Raw genomic sequence first — 24,948 nt, 5'->3', positions numbered from 1 at the left:
AGCTGACACTCATTTCAGAAGCAATCAGTTACCAGAATATCAGCCATAGGTTTGCTGTGCAGTAATTATTAATGAAACAATTATAGCAAATGCATTCATTGGGGCCAACGGAGCAGCTGAAAAATAAACAGCTAACAGACTGAGAGTGAATGCAACTCAGGAACAGATGGTGAGGAAAGCCACAGTGCTGCATGGTTAAATCAACATGAGAAATCCCAGCAGAGAGATAAACACATGTGCCTGGCGCATACTTACATCGATCATATCAGAGACGTCATGGATGTAATATTTTGCGACAACTGCATTTGTTGCTGCCAGGTTCAACAAATAGTCATTCCGGGCTTTCGTGCATTTCAGCTTATTTTCTGAGTACTTGGCTTGCCTCTGGGGAGGAGAGAAGAGACAGAGCCGATGAGGAGAAAAACCATCAGTGCAGAGAAGTGAAGCAGTGGGACGGGTTTGAGTGTTTGCTCAGGCAGCTTTGGGACCGGCCTCGGGACGCAGAGACGGCACGGAGAGTTTGGAGATACGTCTAGATAGTAACTTGTGTCCCAGCCGGGATTTAGTCAGTAAGGACTTTAGTAGCAGAGGTTAGTGAAATGTGGCTTCAGAGAAAAATGTTGGTGTCTGTGCTTATTCACTTTCAGGTGGAAGTTTAGAAGATAAAACTTGTGTGAAAAACATATTTACCAAAAAGAAATGAAAAAGTTTCCCAAAATGTAAAATTATTCCATGAAAGTGTGGATTCTCATAAATCACTTCCACTAGATTCTAAAAAAACAACAATACAACAAAAAAATAAAAACAAGAAGTACGGTGAAAACTCATTGATATGCTGCGTGTTATAAATACATTTCAGTCGCCTAGCCGAGCAGCATCTCTGACAAAACCAGCCTGAGGAGTGAGAGACGCTGTCATCCTGACACCTGAGAGATGATGTGAGGTTGATGTTCGAGTAGAATTTCCAGAATAAGATCCAGAGTGAAAAATGCATGGGTACATGGCGCGCCAGAGACCACCAGCCGTAGTCTGCTGCCAGAGAAACCTTTATACAAAGAAGAAATCTACATAATATGGAAAGCGAGTTGGGTTGTTGGCAGAATATTGCGTGTCAGTCAGTATTATTGGTTTCAGACCTACAGTTTCTCCTGTGACTCAGATTTCTGACGTAATATTCCTGCTGGTCTTTGCTTCTCTTACTCATGAGCCCAAAATGTAGAACTGGTCCTCCATTTACTTCAAACCTTCTCATTAAGCGTCAGGAGAAGCTGCTTAACCTACAATAACTGTGAATATTACACATACGTTGTATGGGCTTATATATCTTTAGTTGGTGACAATTTGCAAAGCGTCCCGCAGACATGATCGGACAGACATTTCTGATTTCACATATTCACTCTCCTATTCACTCTGTTCGTGGTCTATTCTAAGTCCTGAGGCAAAAATGAGACTTAATGTGCCGCTGTGTTCAGCAGATGGTCGATCATTTTGTCTGTCTTTCAAAATGTGTACAATCACAGTGGGTTTAAACATACTGCCTGTTGTGATAAAAATTTAATTATTGGATCGGTTGAAGTTAAACAAAAAAAAAACAATAAGCTATAGGAAGATACAAAGTTCTGATGATCTAGGAGGAACTGCTGGTTTTAATGTTAATTCTTTGTGGGTTTATGAGTATCAGCGAACTCTTTACAAACATTTACTGTCTAAACTGGCATAAATACCCAACTGATTTGCAGCTCAATGGCCCTATATGTTAACATGCACAACACAAATCGTGCCTACTCACTTTTTCTTTCATCTTCTCAATTTTCCTGACAAAGCTGCGCCTTGGTTGGCGGTCCTCGTGGCGCAGGAGGTTGACGTTGAGATCTCCGGACTTGCTGAACTGCTTCTCCTTCTGCTTCTCAGCGTCCTTCAACTTGCTCTCTGCACTGATGCTCTCATTGTGGTACATGTGGTATGTTTTCATCACCTGCAGAAGGACGATGACAGATATTCAAAACATTACCGTTACCATTACCATCATCATCAGCATCATCGTCATTATTTTTATTATTATTATAATATAGCTTATTACAATATGTACTGAGAAGATTGAAAGAAAAAAGGTGAAAAACCTGAGGATTACATTGTTTTAAGGATGGGGGAGGGGATTTAGATGGGCAGCGATAAGGGGATTAACATTAAACAACTTTAGCATTACCCTATACTTATCGTTTTGAGCTCCTTTGAACAGCAACAGTAACAACATTGATCTCTGCAGTAATCTCATGGCTTTGACACTTAAACTTTTCAAACTCAGACACCCCACATCAACATAGCGATGACAAGACTGTAGTGAAAGAAAAGCCTCGTTAGACAAGACAGAAGCATGCTGCATCTTTTACTTGTCCCAGATGTCATTGAGATAGTCTTTCCAGATGTGAGGTCTTCAACATACTGCATCTTCTACATCGATTTATTTGTTCTTTGGGATCAAGAGTGTAATGCTCACTTGGTGCTGAACTAAAGCTGGGAGAGGGGGCCTTTTATCCAGAGCTACTCATGTAGCTATTCCATCCATCTATCTTCAAACCGCTTATCCTGCACACAGGGGGGTCGGCAATCCCAGCCAACTTCGGCTGGGAGACGTGGTACACCCTGGATCGGTCGCCAGCCAATCGCTAACACAGAGACAAACAACCATTCACACTCACACACCTAAGGGCAATTCAGAGTTCCCAATTAACCTAATCCCCAGCACATGTCTTTGGACTGAAGCCGGAGAGAACCCATGTAGACCTGGGGAGAACATGCAGACTCCACACAGAAAGGCCGCTGGGCCCGAGTCGAACCCAGGACCATCTTGCTGTGAGGCGACGGTGGCGACCACCACACCACCGTGCCGTTTTGGGCCACTTGCAAATATAAACATCCAATGACGTCCAACCCTGTGATAGTGCTGCAACATGAGCAGTATGTATGTTCCCCCTCTGTGTGCTCTGATATTTTGATATTTATTTATATTTATTATTTGTTTTTCGGCTCTAAGGCGTTATGAGTAAATATTGAATACTGCTGAGAAAGCCATGACTGAACTACAAATGCTTAAATGAATGGAATCAGCACCTTGGTCTGAAGGAGATATTGTTAACAGAAGAATAACCGTGTATGAGTCTGAAAAGCAGACATCCAATGCCAGGTAGATTGGACAGATAAGATAAGCTTTATTGATCCCAGTGGGGATATTAAGTCACTGCAGCAGGAAATTAAAATGGGTAAAAGCTAAAAAAAACTGAATTTTACAGACACATTTTGCTGAGAAGTGACTGGCTCCTCATCCACCCTGGCTTCTGCTCTCATTTCTCATTTCAGGTTTGATGGAGATGAAAAGCCACCAGAACAACAACAGGGTTTTCACTTTCCGTAAAACAACTATTTGCTAGATATATTGCTGGAGTGGCCTGGAGCTTATCCAGCTTTCGGGCACCATGACTCCATCGTTGAGTAACTCAGCAGAGCGCTCAGTGCAGCGCCACTATGTAAAAATCACATACGTTCATCTCCCAAATTTTAACAATTCAGTACTGTAATGTGCTGACACCCCATTTAAATACCTTTGAGAAAATGTGGTATGGAAGATTTTATACTTTTAATATGGTCCTCTAATTCTGTCTTACCGATTCTTGAATACCAAACTTGAACCTTTCATGCTTTTTTTCAGCATCTTTTAATATGATATGCATGTGACTCAGCTTCAGGATGCCCAACAGTTGATAAAAAGGGGTGAAAAAAGCAAAAGTAGCTCTAAATGAAAAAAGAAGAAAAGCGTAGAAAAATATAACTAAAAAAGAGAGAACATGAAATATAATTTCAGAAAGCCAGAGAGAGGAAAGATAACAGGATGCGCGTAGATATGAGATAAGGCATCGGGCAGTAGCAGACCCTGTGTATTACTTACAGTGTAGAGTTCATTCGTCACCTTCACCAGCTCCTCGTGCATCTGGATCCCAATGTCCTTGCTCTGAAACACCCCAAGCAGAAATATATCAGCGGTGATACAACAAATTATGTTGGAGCCTTCAGTTGTGACCTGTTGGTCGGTTATAAGGACAAAATGATTGAAACATGCTGGATGGAGAAATGAAAGAAAATAACGAGAACAGTGCTTACAAAATGGAATTAATACTGAGGCTCACAAATCTATTGCAAAGTGTACAAGCAATTACAGACCTTGTGCTTTGAATGTATTGTACCTCTTTTGTACAAATGTACTTGACACACAACTTATGGTGCAATCGCCTGAGATTATTTCACTTTATATGTGCACTTTTCCACCACTTTTTGAAATGTGTCATTTCTGATCTAATACCTGTGTGTACAGTATGTGTGTGTGTGTCTGTGAAGTGCAACAAGGTGTGACAACACTGTGTGAAATCCTCTTTCAAAGAAAAACAGTATTGTTTATTGTGCTCTACAAAGTCATCTAGTATCAGTATCTATTTGCAGGTTTTATATGTACTTTTAATAGTGAAGTTAGCTTGAGCTATCATCTGTTTCTGCCACCAAACTAAGATTTTTTCTTGAAAAGAAACAGACGCCTTGTCTCCTCACAGCTTTGTAAACGCAGGCTGCGGTACGTATTCACAGCTTGCCTTGTGATAAAGAACGTGTGACACACCTGGATTGGAGAAACAAATAACTGAATCTAATAAAAGGTGTGTTGGAGAGAAGCATATAGCCTTTATTTGAAGATGAAAAAGGCGGGATAATGAAACAGTAGCACCATTTTTCAGTGTGATGATCTGATGCAACATCGTAAATGCGCAGATTTACATCACAACATGGGAGAGGACTGCGCATCAGATGTTTTTTGTAATAATAATGTATAATTCTATTTCATCATTCACTCTCGTGTTGAAAACTGTTGAAACAATTCAGGCAAATCCCATACAGACACAGAAGGCCAGCCTATCTCCAGGTTAACATGTTTGTCTATGCAGCTAAATGTGCTTAAATGGAGTACTGTTACCTCCAACCTCATCAAAAAGATACAAAACTAAATAATTTTCGGAATAAAAAGATGTCATTTGTTGTTTTTACTTCGTCTTGAGGCTACGCAGTAAATCATTCTCAAACAAGAATTGGACTGAACGTGATTAATGGGAAATATCCACAGAAGATTCCAGCGGCTGGTGAACAGCATCTGTATGAGGCATCTGAGACTCAGGGAGGATTCAACCAGCGAGTTAAACAAAGTAATGCCACACTTTGCAAGAGATGTGCCGGGTCCTTCTCAAACAGTGCTAATAAAAAGCTGTTAGTCATTCATAAAATGTTCCCTCCATGGCGGACAATAAGAAGCTATTTTACACCTGCTGTAGTATAAAAACAGACTTATTACAATCATCACATACCTAAATGAACTAGGGAAACTTTAGCTAATAAGGATAGTTATAACTTATGAATTCACGTGTGTTGAGACAGAGCTCACAGCACCACAACATTCTAGCTAACATTTCTGAGTATGTTATGGCCAAAATAAAGCCAAAGAGTGGAGAGGTATCCATCACTTTAGCCGCTTTACCTTGTCATACAAGTCCAACTTCATGTACCACAAAGGTATAACAACAAGGCCCAAGGTGCAGCAAATGAAAGCTTTAAGCTCATTTTGTGTTATTTGTTCAGTCATTTTAACATGTTATGCAGGCCTGCTAGTGATGAGAGCAGTAAACAAAGACCGAAGGATGATGGCTCCACTGACCTTCTTGAACAGGCGAATGATGTCGTCGCTGATCTGAGCCAAGCGTAAGATGACATTGTTGGTGTAGATGTCGCTGAGGGTTGAGTGGTCACGGCTCTCTCGCCTCGTCTGGTTCAGCACCAGGTACCAACAATTTACTGAGGACAGCAGGTGCTGGTCTTTCCTGAAAAACAAGAAAAAGACAGGGCTGTTAGATTGTCATGGTATGAACAAGTGTAGTAAGTCATTCATTTTAATTTTCTGTTATTGAAGCTTAAAAGCAAAAACACTAATTTTACAACAGGACTAAGATAGCAAGGTATGTGAGGTCATACATATGCTCACATTCTGCACTCTGGTGCTTTACATAATATGGTTTGCCTTATGACAAAAGCATTTAAATTTATAATAAACATTCAATCCACAATGATCTGTCAAAAGAAGACAACCTTGTCTGGCATGAATACCTAATGTAGCCTTGTTTTTTTGGTGAATGTCTTCATTCACAACTCCATAATTTCTCATCCGTCTTCAACCATACACCAAATAATTCTACTATGTAGTAAGACACTGAATGTAAAATGCCATGGGCCATTATTGATGCAAAATCAGTTTAATCTGTTTCTGTCCCAGGTGATCTATCGGGTGATAGAAAGAACAAGGCACATAAACACAAAGCCACACACGCATACACAATTCTTTCAAACGCTTGTCATGATTACGTCTGAGTATTAATCAATCAACCTACCCCGAGGAGGATGAGACAAAGAGAGAGAGCCAGAGCAGGGTGGGGCATAGTGTTTCACTGGTGGATAAAAAGTGATGAGGAGAACCAACCTCACAAAGCACCCCTTCACAGAGCTTCCATAATGCTAATCACATCTAATGAAGTTAATATCTAGCTACTCCAAAGTGCTTTCCCAATTTTTTCTTTGCTTAACTCTGCCCCCAAACAGACTTACATCAGGCAGACACAAACACCAGCACATTGTTCTTGTGTCATCAGTGAGGGGCAGAAAACCGGATGGCATGTCTAAGAGCCCTAATCCATCCATTTATTACAGCCCGCTTACATTGAGAATAGTGTCCTGAGACACACTTTCAATTAATTTGCAATAAAAAAAAAAAGTCATTTCAGTCTTGCAATCAAGGGGTAATAATGAAATGATTAAATTGGACATTAACTTGTGGTTTAAATTAGATGAACCCAGATGAAAGGTAGGATTTAGGTTTTTACAAACAATACTGCATATTCTCCTTCTCTCCTATGGGACGGCCTATTTCTACGCCTATTTCTCTGACCTAATCGGCCTTTAAGGGATGCAGCTCTTCGATGTATAATTGTGGTTATACAGATAAGCACATTGACTCTCTGCTAATCCGTAAAAATTGGTGAAAGTTGATTCTTCACATCCCTTAGCTCAACTAGGTCCATTTTAGTTCCCTCTTTATTCTCCACAGCTTTCCTTCCAGTTCAGGTCAATCATAGGCCCTGGTTAAATGTGTTTAGCGTCCTGTGTCTAATGCTCGTGCTACATGTTCCGTGTAAAGCTACCTCCTGAAACTGTCACAGTTCATGTGGACAAGAGAAGTACGGTTTCTTAGCACCAGAGTCCCTTTAGAAAACCTCTTAATCTTACTGCGAGGTAAAGTCTGACGGTCTGACCAGCAAAACCTTGGCTCGCGTTCAAAGCTCAGCTCCTTGCCGGAGGAGCCGCTCTCCAGAGCTCTCCACCTCCCATTGGAGCTTTAGATTGCAGGGTAGTTGGATCTGGATCCTTTGCGCTGGTCGCTACCAGAAGCCATGCTAGAGTCTGAGCTGAGGAAGCTCTGCTGAACCTGCATGATTTCATCTGATTTTGCACAGATCTGAACCAACGGCAAGAAAAAAATCTTCTTGCTGATGTTTACCTATGTAAGTAGGTCACATATAGGCATCAGTATTAGTTTAAGAATGTTAACCAGTTAAATGTTCATCACAGTGACTTTGAGTCCCTCCATATAAATATGATCTGCATCTAAAGAGATGCAAGGATTTCGGTTAAGCATAGCCATGCCTTGAGCTAAATGTATTACAATAACAATGCAAACATTTCCTGATCAGAAGTACACCTGGGAGTAATGGCCTGTGTATCAGCAGGAATTCTGCATGTAGTTTACCATGGTAATAAATGTACAGTAGCCCCTTGATTTACTTCATGGGACAGAGACTCATCCATCCCAAAGGATCTACTTCAGCATGCAGTAAAACTCATTCGTGTCTACTCTGTACTGACGGATGATTCCTCTAAAAGGCTGAGTATCGGTTAAGAGCCAGCAGGTCAACTAATTTAGAAGTCTTCATAAGGGTTGCTTTTGGATGGCTCTGTGTGATCCATATTTACAGAGGATCTCATTAATATGCAGAAGGCAAACAACGAGCTCTGAGAGTCTGGAGAAGTGAGAAGAAGGATGAGTAGTTGAGTGAAGCTTTTCTCGCCTCCTTTTACATCGGTCTCATCCTGCGAAGCAATGCCTGGCTGTTATGCACTGCTTCACTGTCTCTGTGACACAGACACACATCCATGCAGTGTCATCTATTAATGCATGGAGGAGCGTGCAGCAAATCAGACGCAGAAACACATCAACAGAAAAGAGTGTATGAATGGTGAATGCCACCATCTAATAACCCAGGGCCTATAATGCAAGTGAGCCAGGATTTCCAGAAGGAAGTGTGTATTTATCAGACCAGGACTCGGCTCTGTGAAGTTCTTTAATCCCTTCCCTGCCTGCCTGGTGCTTATCAATGAAACAGCCACAGAAACGGAGAGGGAGCCAAAAACAGTTTCAAAAGACAAGGGGAATGTGGGCACATGCAGCCAGCTTTGCCATTCAAATTTGTTTTGCCCCCCTTTAAGCATGGCTTCAATATGCTACAGTGCTGATCTGCACATCCTTTAGTGCTTCTTTTGTGTGGAGACACATTGCCAACATCTAATAATGCACAGCTGCACAGACCAGAGGCCAGAGCAGAGTGAAGCACGATGAATAGTCAATGAAGGGTTTGACAAGATCTGAAAAGCAAACTGTACACCAGCTAATCTATCGATGGTGCACGTGCTGTCTTCAACCAGCTCGACTTGTCAACCTGACACAATTAGGGAATGGACTATTGTGTTCAAACAAACCCAGCCTAAAGGGAAATAGTTTCACCTCTTACCCTTTGCCCCCCAAGCTGCTGAAAGCAGACATGGTTATGGGACTAAATTGACAATTGTAGTTCAAAGGGCTATTCAGCGGACATCATTCGTCATAACAAAACCATTGCATCTCACTGAAATACCCATTGATACATTTTCAAAGATGTGCCATGCTGACCATGAAATGAACGGAGCCGTCACATGGAAATGAGCAAAAGCAGCTTCAAAACTAAAATATTTCACATTTACTATACAAAGATCTGGTGCTGTAAAGATACCTGACAATTTTCTCCCCCAGTTTATCCCACACCCATTGCTCAGATAGACACACACACACACACACACACACACACACACACACACACACACACACCCCGATTTGGACATCAGCACAAGCCCCGTCTTATCTCTTCTAGACAGGTTACTCTCCATATCAATATTGCATGAGTTGTCTTTTTAATGGTGCCATCTGTGAATATGTATGAAGTATGACAGATTATCCCTATCCACTCTAATTTGATTTTGTACATTTTAAATGTATGATGATGATCTACTTTGAAATGCTTGATCCATAATTGTAATCACATTAGCTGTTGTCTCTCAGGAACTGTGAACCAGTAAAAAAATAAATAAAAGCGGTGCACTATCTGGCATAGCAGCCGCAGTATGGAGCATCTTGGTAACCTTTCACTGTGTCTTTTCACTGAGGCAAATGAGGTAAGTGGAAAAGCAAAATGATCCTTGGTGGGGTTGCTGCGGTGCAGCTGTAACTGCAGTAGCTGTAAATCACTGTGGCATTCAGCGTGCTAATGAATCTGCACTGGGAGGGTTCAGCCAGCAGACTGTGGGCTGTGATCCAGCACATATGGAAGTCTGTCCTGGTCATGATGACTATCATTTGGTTCATTTCTGGATGTATCTTAAAACAATAAAAGGTAGAAATCGGGCACAGGACGATAGGCTATTCCTGAAGGGCTCCTCTGCAGTGCAAAAAGTAGTTTACAGAAAACTACTTTTAAAGCTATGAATGACAGTCACTGAAACAGGATATTGTTCAGATTTGCTACACCGGATGGAATAAAGAGACTGAGAAACAGTAACTCAGACAAAGTCAAAAGGAAATAAGTTACATATTTTCTGATGTTTTTGCTGGTGCGTACTGGATGTTTGGGGGTTTATGCCAACCAAGTGTTTTTATTAGACAAACAGGTGTTTTTTTTTTTTGCTTAGGCCTTTGGGGTGTTTTGGTGGCTTGTGCACCAAAGTGGAGGCCCTGGCACAGTGCAGGCCAAGTCACAGCTCATTACCAGGCTCTGTGGTTACCCGCCTGCTCAGACCTCGAGTTATTAGGACAAGGGGCAATCATGTTTAGGTTTGCAAAAAGTTATTCATTCTAATACATAATAGTGTGCGTGCACGGTAAGAATGATATGTAACATAGACTTTCAGTTTGGTGGAGTATTACATAATCCAGAAATTTGTAGTAGTCTGCATGGGTGGCCTTTGTCAAGTCCCTGCACTGCTGTTTGCAGCTCTTTGCACAGTCAACTGCACAGTCCAAAGGTGTTGCAGAAGCACGGTTTTGTCTACTGTCAAAGTTTTAAGACACCACAGCGAAGTACACATTCTCTAACACATCTGGACTTAATTATGCAGTCAAATTGTCATCCACTTTAGACACACATTATTTCTGTCCTGCAGAAGAGTACAATTATTTTCATGCAGCGGGTCAGTGAGCATCTGAGAGTCAGCAAGGCCTCTAAATATTACTCATTTCCCGATTGAAAAGTCCTGCTGTTACCGTTTGCAGAATTTGGAGCTGGAGTTGGACTAAATATATGCTGGTGTAGACTAATGTCAGAGATCTGCTGCCAGATCACAGCTGGTTTAGTTTCCAGACTGCATCAAACATGCGTGTTAGCCCGGGGTGCTTGATCTTAGCAGCTGCAGATCTTAATTTTGTTCCCTGCGTGAGTCATGTACCAATGAGTTAGTGGAGGTTTCTGAGCGCACTATCCTTTTTTTTCTTCAGTGTATTCCAAATTAAAATCTAAATGGGTCAAGGCTACGTCAAGGCTGTGATAACATTAAATGGCATTCATTATTTGTTGCCTCCTAAGATCCAGTTAGGCCTTTTGCCTTTGCATTTTTCCTCAAAAGACCAATAAAAGTAAAACTACCTTACCATAGTTAATTGTACAACAACATATTTTTGAAGATTTTTTCATAACTAATTCCTCATTGTTCGTCCTTAACATTGCAGTAATGAGACGAAGCAAACACAAACCGTATGAATAAGACTGTGTTTTGCTCCCTTCTTTTTAATTGAATAGCTATCTCTGAAGTTTCTCTGTCAGATACAGAGCATCCTGTATTTGTACATAATGTGTTCCATTATAAACATAATGAAGCGCAAAGCCTCATCAGAGGTCTCTTCTATGAGGTCAAGAGCAAGATACTATGGCTTGCATTTACTTAAAAGTATTTAACTTCTTTAATGAAATGCAGCCTCATAAGCGTGGCAGAACCAATTGACTTTTGAAGACGTCATAGAGATCTTGAATGTAATGATAGATATTTTTCGACAGTACATAATCAAAATGAGGAGTTTTGTTGTGTATTTCTGCGCTGTAATCAAACAAGACACTGTGATTAGCAGCACGGCTGGATCTTGCAGTTGGGTTATAAATAGTGAGTGTTTAGGGAAGGATAGAGTCACTTGGATTACACATCACTGTGGTCTGGTACACATTAAAAAAAGGGGACAGCAGCTTTACATTTAAACCAGGAAAACATTTAGGAAAAATATGAAGAATCAGCTGATTTCCAACTACAACATGTAAACTGGGGCCTAATATCCACAGAGAATGGCCTACACATGTACCCTTCATTATCCTAAAATACCATTTTTGTTGCCATTGCTTTATTGTCTCAGCTATGCTTTCTCACTTTGATAGATCTCGAAACAATGCTTTCTTACTATCCAGTAGTTGGAATCCAGATAAGATTAAAAAACAGTGTCCTTTTCAAAGTAAAAAACCCACACACCTATATTCATACACATGTTGATTTCTCAAAATGTGCTATTGATTGAAAATCAATAAAATAGCAAACATACAGTAAAGGACAGCAGTCTTTCACATAGTAATGCATATAAGTTTGGAATTTAAAATATGCCATTGGACTAGCATTCATTTGAAAGCATAAATAAATAAAAATATGTAACCAAACCAATGGCCCTTCACACTATCTCTTAGATGCACAGACTGATCGGCAGCGAGGGAAACTCACTTAAACTGTTGGTGTTCCCTGGAGCAGCGGATCTTGGAGGAGAACCTCTCAGCCAATTTCTCTAAACTGCGTGAATATTCCAGTTCAATCTCTGCTTTGCGGCGGAAGAACTCCTGCAGGTCCTGCAGCAGCTGGATACGAGACTCGGACTGTTGCTCCAAGCATTTGAACTGCTCCACCAGCTGGTTACGGATCTCTGTCCAACAAAACAGGAGACAACAATATTGTGATTTAACATTTTTTTTCATATTATGACATCATTATTTGCCATTGAAAAACATTTTCTTCTCAGCTATCTGCATTCCACATACTCATATCATGCTGAAGGATGGCTTTCTGCTTTGACACTTTTTACACATGTTCATTGACAAGTGGGACAACAGGGCATATTTTTTTGCACTATACTAAAAAGGTTTTCAGCAACATATAAGATGGGATTAACACAGTGGGCACTAATAGTATGTTATTAAAATACATGGAGAGTGTATATGCTACATATCACTGTCAAATATACCATATAACACACACATATATACACATATAACACAAGCCAAGCAGTGATACTAAATCAATAAAACATTTTATACTAAAGCATATCCCATTTTTGGTAAACACCATTAACTGCTGTTTAACTGCTATCATCATCGCTATTTCATTGCACTCCTTCAAAGCACCAACAACATCAAACCTCTGAGATAAGAGCATGAGCCGTGAGGCTCCATGCCAAGCTGTAAGATGACCCACGTTGTATGAGAGGCGTCTACACTAAAGACCTACTGTGAGATAAAACTGATTTAATGAGAAGCTAATGCACTCTCCCACTTGGAGTGAGTACAGCAGCAACATTTCTCCTTCAGAGGAACCTGATGCTGCCAGGCTGGCTACAGATCCTACATGCCAGTGGGAACCCATGAGAGAAACCTGATTCCTCTTTGTAGTGCTGTCATCAGCAACATAAAATTCCTCTGCTCGGGATCAGAGAGGCCTATTTAGCAGACCAGAAACACAAGAGGCTGGAATAAGCTATTTCAAACAGGATGGGGTGTCACTCCTCAAAAGGAAGGAGATCAAAATGTTGTTTAATCATCTCATATTAAAAGGGTTTTTTTTGTCACATGCAAACACCACTACATTTCTTGAGTCAAGCTGAGCAGGATAATTAAATGACAATAATTCACATCCAGCGGTGGTTTTTCATGAATGTTTGAATTCCTTTGTTTAAACCAATAAAGACAACAGAAGTCATAATCAGATGATGCTTTGAACATAATTAAATTGACCAGCTTATCAAGCTTCTCCTCATTGCAAATTGACTTCTTGTAGTCACGTGTTTACTTGCGTCGTCAAAATGTAAAGTTCTTAAAAGCAGCAATGGAAAAAAGTAACTTCCTAAATGTCCCTGCATGTTGTTGCTGGAGTCACAACTTGAGTCATTGCGAGTTAGAACCCTAAAACATGAACAACTCTTTGGTTTTACAAATAACCAAGCCATGGCAGATGAACTGCTGAGTAAATGGTAAAACCTCTGCAGTGACACAGATTGGGTTTCCATGCTGTTGAGGGGGTAATTTGGTCAGCCAAGCCCTCCTTGGGGGTATACAGCATGCTGGCTCTCGCTGCATGGGGAAGCCGGCCATTTGAAGTGAAACAGTGGTGTCTTGGGGGCCAGCCTTTTATTTCTCCCTGTGATGTCGTGCCGCCTGGCCTCAACATCAAGCAGCATGCTTCACTCTGTGGTTAACCACTGTCCCAGCCCTCCCCTTCATCCAGGGGCGTCCCTCTTCCTCCCAGCGCTGACTATTCAGAACTCTGTTTTTAGTGGGATCCCTGAACCAGACCTCAGGGAGAGATGACACTTACAGCCTCATTCCTGAGAGTGAACCAGTCCTTGTGTTCTCGGTATGCCGTGTTTGTTTTCTGTTATTTTCTCCTTAAAAAGTGAAAAAGCAGGCAAGTCAAGAAAAATACCCCAGGTAAATGTTGACACCGACATGCATGATTGACAGAGGGGATGTTTGAAAAGTGAACTGCTCTGAACCAGCGGTTGCAGCTCTACATTTGGAAGGTGAGTGTTGAAAAATAGGTCACGCACAACAGTACTGTGCCTTTGCCTCTAAAAAACCCATGAGCGATTATTCCCTGCGTATTCTAAGCTCTTTGAGTGGCTTCGCTGGCCGTGGTTTGTACAACGCGAGGGACCCCTCTGTGGTTCTTTTCAATGAGGAGAATGTAAATGTAGGCACGAAGCCAAAGGAGAAATGATTGGTACTTGGTGGTTTATCTACCACCAACAGAGGTCCTGTGCGCTATTATTCATTTTAAGAGAGAGATCCTTCTGATATCCGGATTTGTCTACCATGAAGGGAAGAAATAAAAAAGACTAATAAAACCCACAGTGAATAGTTTGATACAGAGCATGCCTTCAAAAAGCTGCAGGTGCTTTTGAAGCAGTTCAAAATATTTATTTATGACATTAAACACATTTACCATTTTGTATGTGATCTATACATTACCTCGGTGTACGTTTTTCTTGAACTATACCCATCTCCTCATACCTCCATTCCTCCAGAACCAGGGTTTAAACCCACACATTTTGTGGTCAAATGCTAAACATAGATACCCCACTTTCAGCTTTATACTCATGTGGCTGTGCATCTATGCGTTATGTGCATGCACCAAGCACACATAATATTGTAGTGGATAGCGCTTGGCATGTCATTTATTTTTGGTTTGGACACGCGGTTTTAAAATCCCTTGTTGGGTTTGATTTATGTGATAAATGGAATTCAACAGTTAAGTTTGATCCAACACAACTTTGTGGCTGGAAAGAAACATGTGATTAATGAAAGGTGTTGTTGTTGTAACAGGATGTGATAAATGAAACAATAATATAATTATTGAAAGTATGACAATTGAAACAATATTCAGGAGGTCTCTTTGCAGCTCTCTGAATGCTTGGCAGTAGCTTCTCCAGCGTTCTAGACGGCTCCAGAGATGTCTAATTGTCTCAGGTCAGTTGTATGCAGACAGACTGCCTTTTATAATGTTAGTGTGATACTACTGATAGTGGAGAAGTATGCAATTCTCCAATTTACTGATAAAATATTTCCATATGTATTAAATGCATTCTGTTTATAACAATTCATCAAGTTGTGTGTGTGTGTGTGTGTGTTCATTTATTGTGTATTAGCTCTAGATCTGCTGTAGGTCTAAGGTCAGCAGTCAAGTTTTAATGTCCTGTCGCCCGTGCCACCGCTGCCACTCTGAAAATCACTTTGTTCATTGTAACAAACTCTGTATATGACATTTTATGGGAGGACACACTATGTATTAAGACTCCGCCCCCTTACCCTTCCACTGGACACCTGCTCCAAAACATAATTTCCTTTGCAATGTTTGAGGACAGGAATTGAAAGCACAGTGGACACACAGGAAACCCTCTGAAAACAATAGTGGGATGTTAAAGATGCTGACCCTTTGACCTCTAAAGCTCACAGACAAAACCGGCTGTGTTCAAGCTGGACACTCATCATCACACCGTATGCAAAGTGTCTTTGCAGTAGTTTGGTTTACAGAGCACAGAATAAATTCATTCAATGAGAGATTCCATCTCAGTTCTCATGCAAGTTGATGAGTTACATATTAAAAATATGACTGTTTGGAATTTCTGGAGAGAAACTGAGCCTGAGAAACCACACAGCGGCAAATGTGGTTTGAGAAGTTTCACCTGACTGTAAAAATCAATCACTGAATACAGCCTCTGGTTCTCAAAACTACAAACATGATATCATAGCTTACCACTTGTTAACTACGGATGTAAAACTGATCCACACTAAAAAGGACTCTTGACATGTAGTTACTCGCTCTGATGTATTGTGGATGTTAGATATTGACGGGTTTGACAGTGTCTTCCCTACCGATATTTAAAGGCACGTTTAGCATGCAGGTCAGTGTTTTACTGAATCCTTGAGAAGTACAGATTCCACTTCACAGTCATTGCACTAGCATCCAAAAACATGAAGAAAAGAACTACACAACTCTGTGTAATGGGGATAAATAAAACATTACAAACAGTTCAAAAATGACATCTTTAGGCATTTACATGACCATGCAGTAAGACTGGGTATAGATACACACACCAGACAAAAGCCACTTGGAGCTAAATTTCACTAAACTAATCCCCAACTCAGCTCTGCAGTATCTGGGCTCTACACTGCAGAGCCAAGTACCCAAGAAAAACAGACACACACACAGAAACGCAACCCTTATCCAGACCTTAATTCATTTCCTTGCAGTCCCTGTCTTATAATACAAGTTCCAGTCGTTGAACTAATCCTCCACTTCACTGTTCTTTTAAAAAAAAATCCCTACTGATTACTGCAATTTTGGATTCAGGAGGGCATGCCTCTGCCTGTTTCTCTCCTGTTCCCTCAGTAGTCCAGGCTGCTGCAGCACATGTACTCACAGATAAGACAACAGGAGCTGAGACCAATCAATGGCTGAGCAGAGGTTAACCGACAGAGCGCCTACAGCAAGATGTCAGCTGTCAGTCTGTGGGTCGTCCCTCACTCCTAATCCTCCTTCCTAATTATCTGCTGGTTTATCGGATTTCCACTGGATGTTCTCTAAAACAAAGAATAAATCATACGAGGTTGTAGCATGCAATATTTCAACAAACTTCTTACTAACTCTTACAAACCCTCTTACTAAAACTTAACGTCATTTAACCAACTGCTTTCCTTCATCTAAAATGATCTGTGATAACAAGATAATAAACAGCTTATTTGAGTCTCTGAAACATACCAATACATTTTTGCTCTGCTTTACAAAAGAATCCTCCCAGTCTGACGTTTCAGAGAAGCACGAGCATTCCCATCACTGCACTATCCAGCTTCTGGGACAGCAGGACCAGGTAGAGAGTTGTCTCCATGGCAACATAGGCGTGCACCAGACCCCAGGGAGCAGCTTATTGGAGAAGAGGTGAAGTCTGATGGATGCGGAAGGGTGGCAACATTGAGCAAGGATGCACGTAGGGATGTCAGCAGACTTGGTTTCCATTTGTAAACCTGACAAGGTGTCCGCTCATCAAGACACTCAATCAAATTTTCTTTTGTTTGCCTGTAAATGTATTAAAAAAAATACTCTACACTATATGGTATTTATATATACTTAATATGTTAAACAATGAGCAACGTTCAGGGCCAGCTAAACCTTCTCTACTGGCAGAATCACATGGTCAAACCGGACTCTTTAATTTTTATAACCTGTAAATGTGGCATCATGATAAGTTTATTGGGTTATTCAACTGTAGTAAGACGGCACAGAAGGCCCAGGTAGAAAATGCATCACAGTAATCTGTAATCATTTGTTGCAGCCCTACAATAAAATAAATACTTAAGGAGGCAAAAACAAAATGCCACAGTATGTGGTGCTCCTAATAATAACCAGTCTGTGCCACATTTGCTTCTATTACTACCAACAGTGAAGAGGGATTTGCAAGCCTCAAATAGTCAATTTCACTTTTTAATTATCTGAAGGCTTCAGTGGGACCGGCACTTCCCCGGTACCTAATAAAAGTTCATTTGGAAGGTCCCAAGACTGCACAAGAAAAACTTAACTAATTACTGTGTCAAATAGTCCCATGTGTATCTTCTAAAGCCAAGAGAAAATTCATCTCTAAAAAAACAGCGAGATTCCGATCGAACATTTTGCTATTTCTGTTCAGAGAAAAATATTTGTAAATCAAAAAATCTCACGGTTTAGGTTCACGTCTGATCTCATTTTGTGGTTTCATGCGTCTTGTGTCCCTGGGATGGATTCAATTCCTGTGTCCAATCACCTGCATCTCCCCTGTGTATTTAAGCCATGTGTGTCTCTGGTCTCTGGTCGCATCATTATAGTGTGTAGCCTGTGCACGGCTGTGTGATCATATGTTCCTGGTCCCCGTCTGCGTTTTGTCCCCCTTGGCCTTTTTTGATTTGAGTTTGTCTATTAAAGTCCTTCTTTGTTCGTGTAAACTCTGCATCAGAGTCCTCCCTCCCTTCCTCTGCCTACCCTCATAGACCTGATGTATTCCTAACTAGCAAAAATAAACATCTTTACTGCTTGGCACCAAAATATTTTGATGTCCCTATAGCTTCTATTCCCATTAATGACAATGGTTGATTTTATACAACTCACCCATTTGAATTACATTTAGGCTTAAACGTACGTGTAATCACGATATGGGTTTAAGTTACAGTGCGATGCCGTCTTAAATCGTAATCGTTACTCAGCAACACAGCAATTGGAGCTGCAAAATGTGAAACCCAAAATGTATCGGACCATAGAAAGAAAAAAAAACAAGCTGCCCCACTAAAGATGAGTTCAAATGTTCTCCCAATCAGCAGCTAGCTGCAGGTGAGTCAATCTGACCATTTCTCACAACATTTTACACAGCCAGCGTCATGTTGCCCAGCGGGATGATAATAGCTATTAGACCAAATCCCACCATAACGGTTGCAAGCTTGGATCTTAAAAACACATTTTTACTTTGCTGAAGAAAAAAAAAACGCTTATCTCCGTCAGCAGAGCTCCCTGTAGCCTGGGTAACAACCAACACACAGACGCAAGGCTTGCTTCACATAATTTCCTTGAATATATACTTCTGTTCAGGTCATTATATCACACAAGACATAGTATATTTTTCCTTTTCATATGAGGGGGGAAAAGTATGGTTTCTGACCACACTATGTTCCATAAATACTTATAAGAACATAACATGATATCACTAATACTCTTAAATAAAACGTTGTTTTGTCTGTGTATTTTGACTGCACAAAATACACGTTTGTTCGCATTCTGCAGAAATTGTGCAAAAACACAAACTGACAAGAAGTGGCGACATTCCTGTTAGAAATGTATGTTGATCAAATTACTATTACAATATAATTTGGTCTGTTTTGGAGGTTAACTGTATTTGCATCAGGTCTGGCAGAAAGGAACCAGCAGAGACTAGCAACCGAAAGAAACTTGATGAAAATACCCTGCCTCCTTTTCTGGATCTTTTTGTTAATGTCTTCCGTTGGGATGGCTTGACATTAATGAGTACATCTGCAGGACACTGAATATTTTTCAAAAGCAGTTGCTTGCATTTCCCCTGTCTAAAGGGAAAATAGCTCAAGGAAAATATAGCCTTGTGTAAATTCTATTCCATTAAAACTGTGCCTCCTCTCAAAAGCAATGCACCTGCCTCTCCGTATGCCCTGTGCCTTGTGAGGGTAAAGGTTACTGAAGGTTACTGTCGTGGATGTGTCGGATTTAGAAAATATTTAAATGTTGGAAAAGACGAAGCCAGTTAATGCAAAGGGGGAGCAGTGGTGGCACATGGAGTATGTTGGTGGTTTGAATCCCAACTGCCCCATGTGCCATGTCGAAGTGTCCCTTCCCTAACCCCAAAATTGCTCCCCAGGCAAAATGTAAGCCATGGGTCAAATGAAATGTAAGTTGCTTTGGATAAAAGCGTCAGCTAAATGACCCAACCAACCAATGCAAAGACCAAACTCACTTTCATCTTCTAAAAACTTGGAGGAAAAATATGAAGATTAGGGTTATAGTAGAGGTTTGGCAAAGAGATGTATAAACAAGATTAGTTTTATGAAACTGAACTCAGCAGAAGACAAATGAGGTCTCAACTCTTTCTTGTGTTGTTTAATTGTTCAGGTTTAGTTTTAAAACTTCATATATGGTATTATTTCCTCTCTCAGCCATCATCATGTTAAGCCAGCTAGTTAACCTCTGATCAATGGACTGTTAAAGCATCCGGTTTCATATAATAGAGACTGATGGTTCAGTTCATCCCCGTCCTACGGATGTGGAAGTTTATACTGCAGCCATCACTCTCAGGACTCAGAGTTAAATGTCAAACAGCTGCTGATGGCTGAGCTCGGGGAGCAAAACTTCACAAGCTGCCCATTAAACTGGCAAACAGGAGGAGGGAGAGCTGCTGTCCACTAAACACACGGTGGTAAGCTCCAAAACAGAGTGCAACCTCTTCCGCCGGCCTCTCGCCGATCAGCGTCCGATCTCCCTCTATTGACATGCTAATGCAGGACCCACCGGCTGAGCAGCATGAATAGAGTGAACACCATCTCCCGAGGTTCTTCAGAGACGACCGCTGTCAGGCCAAGCTTCGAAGGTCCTCAAGAATGTATTAATGGTGGTGGGTTAAGATTCTGGGTTTGTGAGAGTGCAACAGATGAATTAAAGCGATGCTGGAATGTTTAAGGTAACAATATCATTCGCGATACCTGTGATGTTGAGCTGCTGAATCCAAGGGATTTAAAAAAATGGATTAGACCTCATACATAGAGAAACCCTTCAATGTTGTTTTGTCGCAATCACTGATGATTTTGCCCCTTCTGCCATGTAAACATTAACCATAAAGCAATAACTCAGAGTGAGACAGGTGCAATTTCCTATGGGAATTTCATTACACTTCTCCCCCTGCCTGCTTTGATTCATAACATAGCCATTGTTGTGAGGTTGGGGATGTCGGGAGCAGAGCTCTCTGTGTCTGTAGGCAATGCCACACGCCAGCTGTGAATGAGAAACAAGCATCATTCTCCATAAATTAACATTACCTTTGTACCCCCACGGTTACGTCTAATTCAAAGAGGCCGCACACAGGGCCGAGCGCTATGAAACAAGAGTAATTCCCCCATGGCTGAGTGAGATCTCAGATGAATAATTGATGTTTGAATTACCAAAATAATGGCCTGGAGTAAAGTCGGGAGCGGCAGAATAAGATATTGGCAGAAACAAGATATGTCATTTTCTGAATGGCCAGCAAATGCCGAGAAGCGAAAACCAAGGTGATGAAGGGCAAAATCAAGTTGGTAAGACTAGTAGTTGGGGGCGTAACATTAGTGAAACCACTGAGAGGGAGAGTGCCAGTAATGGCTCCAAGGCCTTGAAACTGAACCCCAGCTCCACTTAGCTCATAACCAGGCTGCCCTGCCCGTGTGCACAGTGTGCCTCTGTCACTTTTACACCACGGCTGAAAAAAACTCAATCCCTTTATGGATTTTGTGCGTGTTTATGGGTGGACTGTTGTTCTAGGGTTGCATACAAATACTTGGAAGTAATAATCATTTTGTTTCTTCACAAAGCTAAAGCTTTTTTTAAATAATGATCTACACTGTAATATGCAGTAATACTGACCGTGGCTTAAAGATGAAGTCACTTTAAAATCATAAGACTTAAACCGCGGAAAAACGTCAAGAATGCGGTGCAATAACATATAGGATATTCGATCTCAACGGGGGTTATTTTATCTATTTGCAATAGAGCTCTAAAAACACAATGCTGACCACATCATGAAACGTAATATAAGCACGCGAAAATCCCTTTGGCTGTTGCTGAATTCATTCAGGAAACATTTGCAGAATAAAAGCGTGGCTCGCTCGCCGCACTCTGACGTCCTTCTTACTGACTGTCACGGTTTAGGGGGCAACCTGTCAGTTGCTGCCTGTTTAGATGTGGAAATTATCACTGACATATGACACGAATCAAAAGAAATGCGCCAACAAAGGAAGAGGACAAACGGACACAGCCAACCCATCCACACCGCACCTTTCACTTGGGTCTCATAGTCCGCTATGATCTCCTTGTCCTTCTTGTATCTCGTAGAAGACATCGTTCTTCGGGCTTTTAGGGTGACACCCTGCAGGATCGGGGATCGCCTCGGCTCTTGATAGGTCGATGATCCCGGCCTCGCTTTCCTCCTCTTCTTCTTCTTCTTTCTAGTGCGCGTGCATCGGAGAGAACAAACGCTTCGTAAATGGCTCCTATTCCCGGAGTCCGCGCACTTTGAATCACCCTATCGGCGCAGGAATAACACGCGATCTGCGCTACAATGTTGCATTATTCTCTTTTTCCGCTAGGCTTTTCCTCTTCCTCCTCCTCCTCCTCCTCCTCCTCCTCGTGCTGCTGCTGCTGGTACCAGGCAACTCAGACGCTTCAGCGGGAATCACAAAATACACGCCGCTTGCAGGATTTCAAGCAGTCAAGTCCGTTTGTTGATGCTTCTGTGCTCGGAAAAAAAAGGGATCTTGGACACGCGCGAGAGAAGCGGAGCAGGCGCAGGGGGACAAATTGCGTTGCAGGGGCAACAGGAATTTAAATTGAGCTTCCTCTGACTGTCAGCCACACGTCGTCCTTCACCCCGCCCTCGCCCTCTCTCTCTCTCTCTCTCTCTCTCTCTCTCTCCTCTCTCTCTCTCTTGCGCACACACCCACGCCAATAGAAGCCGATGTGTTCATAAAGGCCCTGCTGCTGTGGTAACTGTTCTTGTAGACAAATCATTATCTTTGCAACAACCCCCCTCCTTTGGTGCAAACAGGTGCCTCGCCATGCCTTCGTTGCACCCATTGTTTACTCGACCTCTTCGGGCAACTAAAGATGAATGTGATAGAGTAGAGTGAAAATTGTACTTTCTTGTTACTTGTTCTTCTGAGTTTGTATGTATGTGGAAATGCACTTATTGTACGTCGCTTTGGATAAAAGCGTCAGCTAAATGACATGTGATGTAATGTAATGTAGAAGACCAGTGATCTTCAGCCACAAATACGTGTGAAATAGGCCTCAGAAGTAAAAGCACATTGTAATACTCCATACTGTAATAAATGTAATGAGGAACCCTAAAACTAAAATAGCTGTGCTTCCATGAGTTACGCTCATGCATCCTTGTCCCAGTGATTGGAGTTTTGCGTCAGAGGTATAGAATATTATTCTAAGAATATTATAATTCATGAAGACAGGGTTTTTTTCACGGTATTGTAGTGACAGGGACTTAGTTTGTTTACTGACAGATGCTGTCACCTGGGGGGCTTCACCGTGTTTTCAACACTTTGTGGAAGCCGCTTGTCTGTCACGTTAGCTTTTCTTAGCTCAGGAGGGAACAGGCTGTTGACTCACAATAAGCTGATTCAAAGCTGTGAGCTGCCACACTGGTGTCCTCTGCATTTCAATTCCATCTGCTACCCCAAAAGCTGCAATGCATATTTCAAGCTGACCATTGGGAGGACATTTTTGAGGTTAACATTCTGACCCATTTAGAAAAAAGAAAACAGAAGAAATCTATCCAAAAAAATCATCCTTCTTACACTTACTTGCTAGCTTTACAGGCCTGTGGCAAATAACCAATAAGCATTTACTAACCACAAAAACTGAATTATTATTGAAAAGAGAGAGCAAACATGATTTTATTATTGTTAGCATTGCCAGTCGGTTCGATGTGTGAAGTATCCCTCTATGGCATACTGTTGCCCTCGGGCAACGCAGTACTTTTTTGGACATTACACTGCCCCTTAAATTTCTTTAATTAAAAAAAAGTGGGTGTGGCCTTTTCTCTTGGGGTGCCAAGCTGCATGGGACAGAGGCCCACAAATCGGTAAGACAAATCAACTTTTTAACCTGCTTAAAATGAAATAACTTCATTAAAAGAGGTTTACATGTGCATGAATGAAGAATGTAGAGAAGTATCCATGATAGTTTAAATACTTAATTTGTTTTTATTTCTTTACTAAAACTGGGTTTTTTGATTCGTTGCCTCGAGGCAACACTGTGCAGTTAAGTCATTGACCATAGTCAATGTTTTTGCTACTGGTATTGAATGGGAATGGACACATTTTATGGGTGAAAGGTTCAGGATCTTGCAGTTTGGGCCGATGCCTGTGACAGTGAGAGCACTGAGATAGAAATAAGTCAGGAAGATCGGATCCCTGCAACAGGTTCGCCAGACAGTTAGGAGATCAAGGGTCAGTCAAAGGTCAATCAATAGAACAATGTGTATGACATTAGAAGATGTGCTTTTTTATTTCCTTTTGGAGAATGCTTGTCTGATGACAGTGAGTCTGTTGATCTTAATGAGGATGCAGATATAGTAGAGGTTGAAAATCCACGCCTACCCCGTTGGAGAACACCCCACGATACATTCTGTGCTCGCCCAGCCGTAACATTTCTAATGATATCATGTCCCGCCTACTGTATAAGCTTTTGTTCTATGAAGACATTCTTCAGGTTATTATAGGTCTAATGTATATGTGATACAATGTGACACAAAGAAGTTTGTATGTGGATTTTGTACATAGTGTTGGTCATTTCATTTCTTTGTTTAATATTTTCTAATTCTCATTGTTTGGATCTATTTGTGGTTAATGTTGTCCAAATTAACTCTTTCTAAATACATACATTGTTGTTATATGGTTTATATTGTATCAGGGAGCCCAAAGATCCCCAAATATGGGCTAAAATATGTCATTTCATAGAGGGATATGATGATATTAGTTCAGAGGAATAATTAGGCGATTAGTGGGTCAAAATGAACAATTACAGAGATGATCAAGATGTTTACGATGTATTTTCTAGCTTTTAAAAACAAGAAGCACAACTGTCTTTCACAAGAGGAAAAGACCCTGAGCAGTTGAAAGGCCTCTGGCAGTGTAGGTGTGTGTATCGGGGGCCGGGTTCAGTCCAGATATGACAGAGGCACAGAGAAAGGGTGTCTTCCTGTGTTATGTTTCTCACTACATCGCACTTGTAGTTCCGGTGGTGAGTCCAAGTTGTTAGTCAGGCATTAAGTATATCACCTACATGTCGGAGGACTACAGGCCTGAGAGAGTTGACACGTCAGCTGTGACAAAGAGGCCTGCTGGAGGGCCAGATGGACGGCAGGGTGGATTCTGCTTTTGTTTGTGTTTACCACAGAGAAGT

At 41.3% G+C, this 24,948-nt stretch overlaps 1 protein-coding gene across 3 annotated transcripts in view; it reads right to left on the bottom strand.

Annotated features, from left to right (window-relative positions):
• srgap3 (SLIT-ROBO Rho GTPase activating protein 3) overlaps nucleotides 1-22,409 on the bottom strand; it is a 38,260-nt gene extending 15,851 nt beyond the window's left edge. For all 3 annotated transcript variants that reach the window (XR_005121648.2, XM_037490408.2, XM_037490409.2), the window contains exons 1-6: nucleotides 21,808-22,409; nucleotides 12,196-12,391; nucleotides 5,747-5,909; nucleotides 3,944-4,006; nucleotides 1,790-1,975; nucleotides 256-384 (exon numbers count right to left, since the gene is read on the bottom strand). Coding sequence is in view for 2 of the 3 variants with exons in the window: in XM_037490408.2 (XP_037346305.2) it covers nucleotides 256-384; nucleotides 1,790-1,975; nucleotides 3,944-4,006; nucleotides 5,747-5,909; nucleotides 12,196-12,391; nucleotides 21,808-21,871 (801 nt within the window). In the remaining variant the exon portion in view is untranslated. The remainder of the gene's footprint in view (nucleotides 1-255; nucleotides 385-1,789; nucleotides 1,976-3,943; nucleotides 4,007-5,746; nucleotides 5,910-12,195; nucleotides 12,392-21,807) is intronic.
• Nucleotides 22,410-24,948: the final 2,539 nt, after the last annotated feature.

Source organism: Pungitius pungitius, chromosome 8 (genome assembly GCF_949316345.1).
Source record: "Pungitius pungitius chromosome 8, fPunPun2.1, whole genome shotgun sequence".
Classification (NCBI taxonomy): Eukaryota; Metazoa; Chordata; class Actinopteri; order Perciformes; family Gasterosteidae; genus Pungitius; species Pungitius pungitius.
Note: the sequence above shows the minus strand (reverse complement) of the source record. Positions and strands in the feature narration are given on the sequence as shown.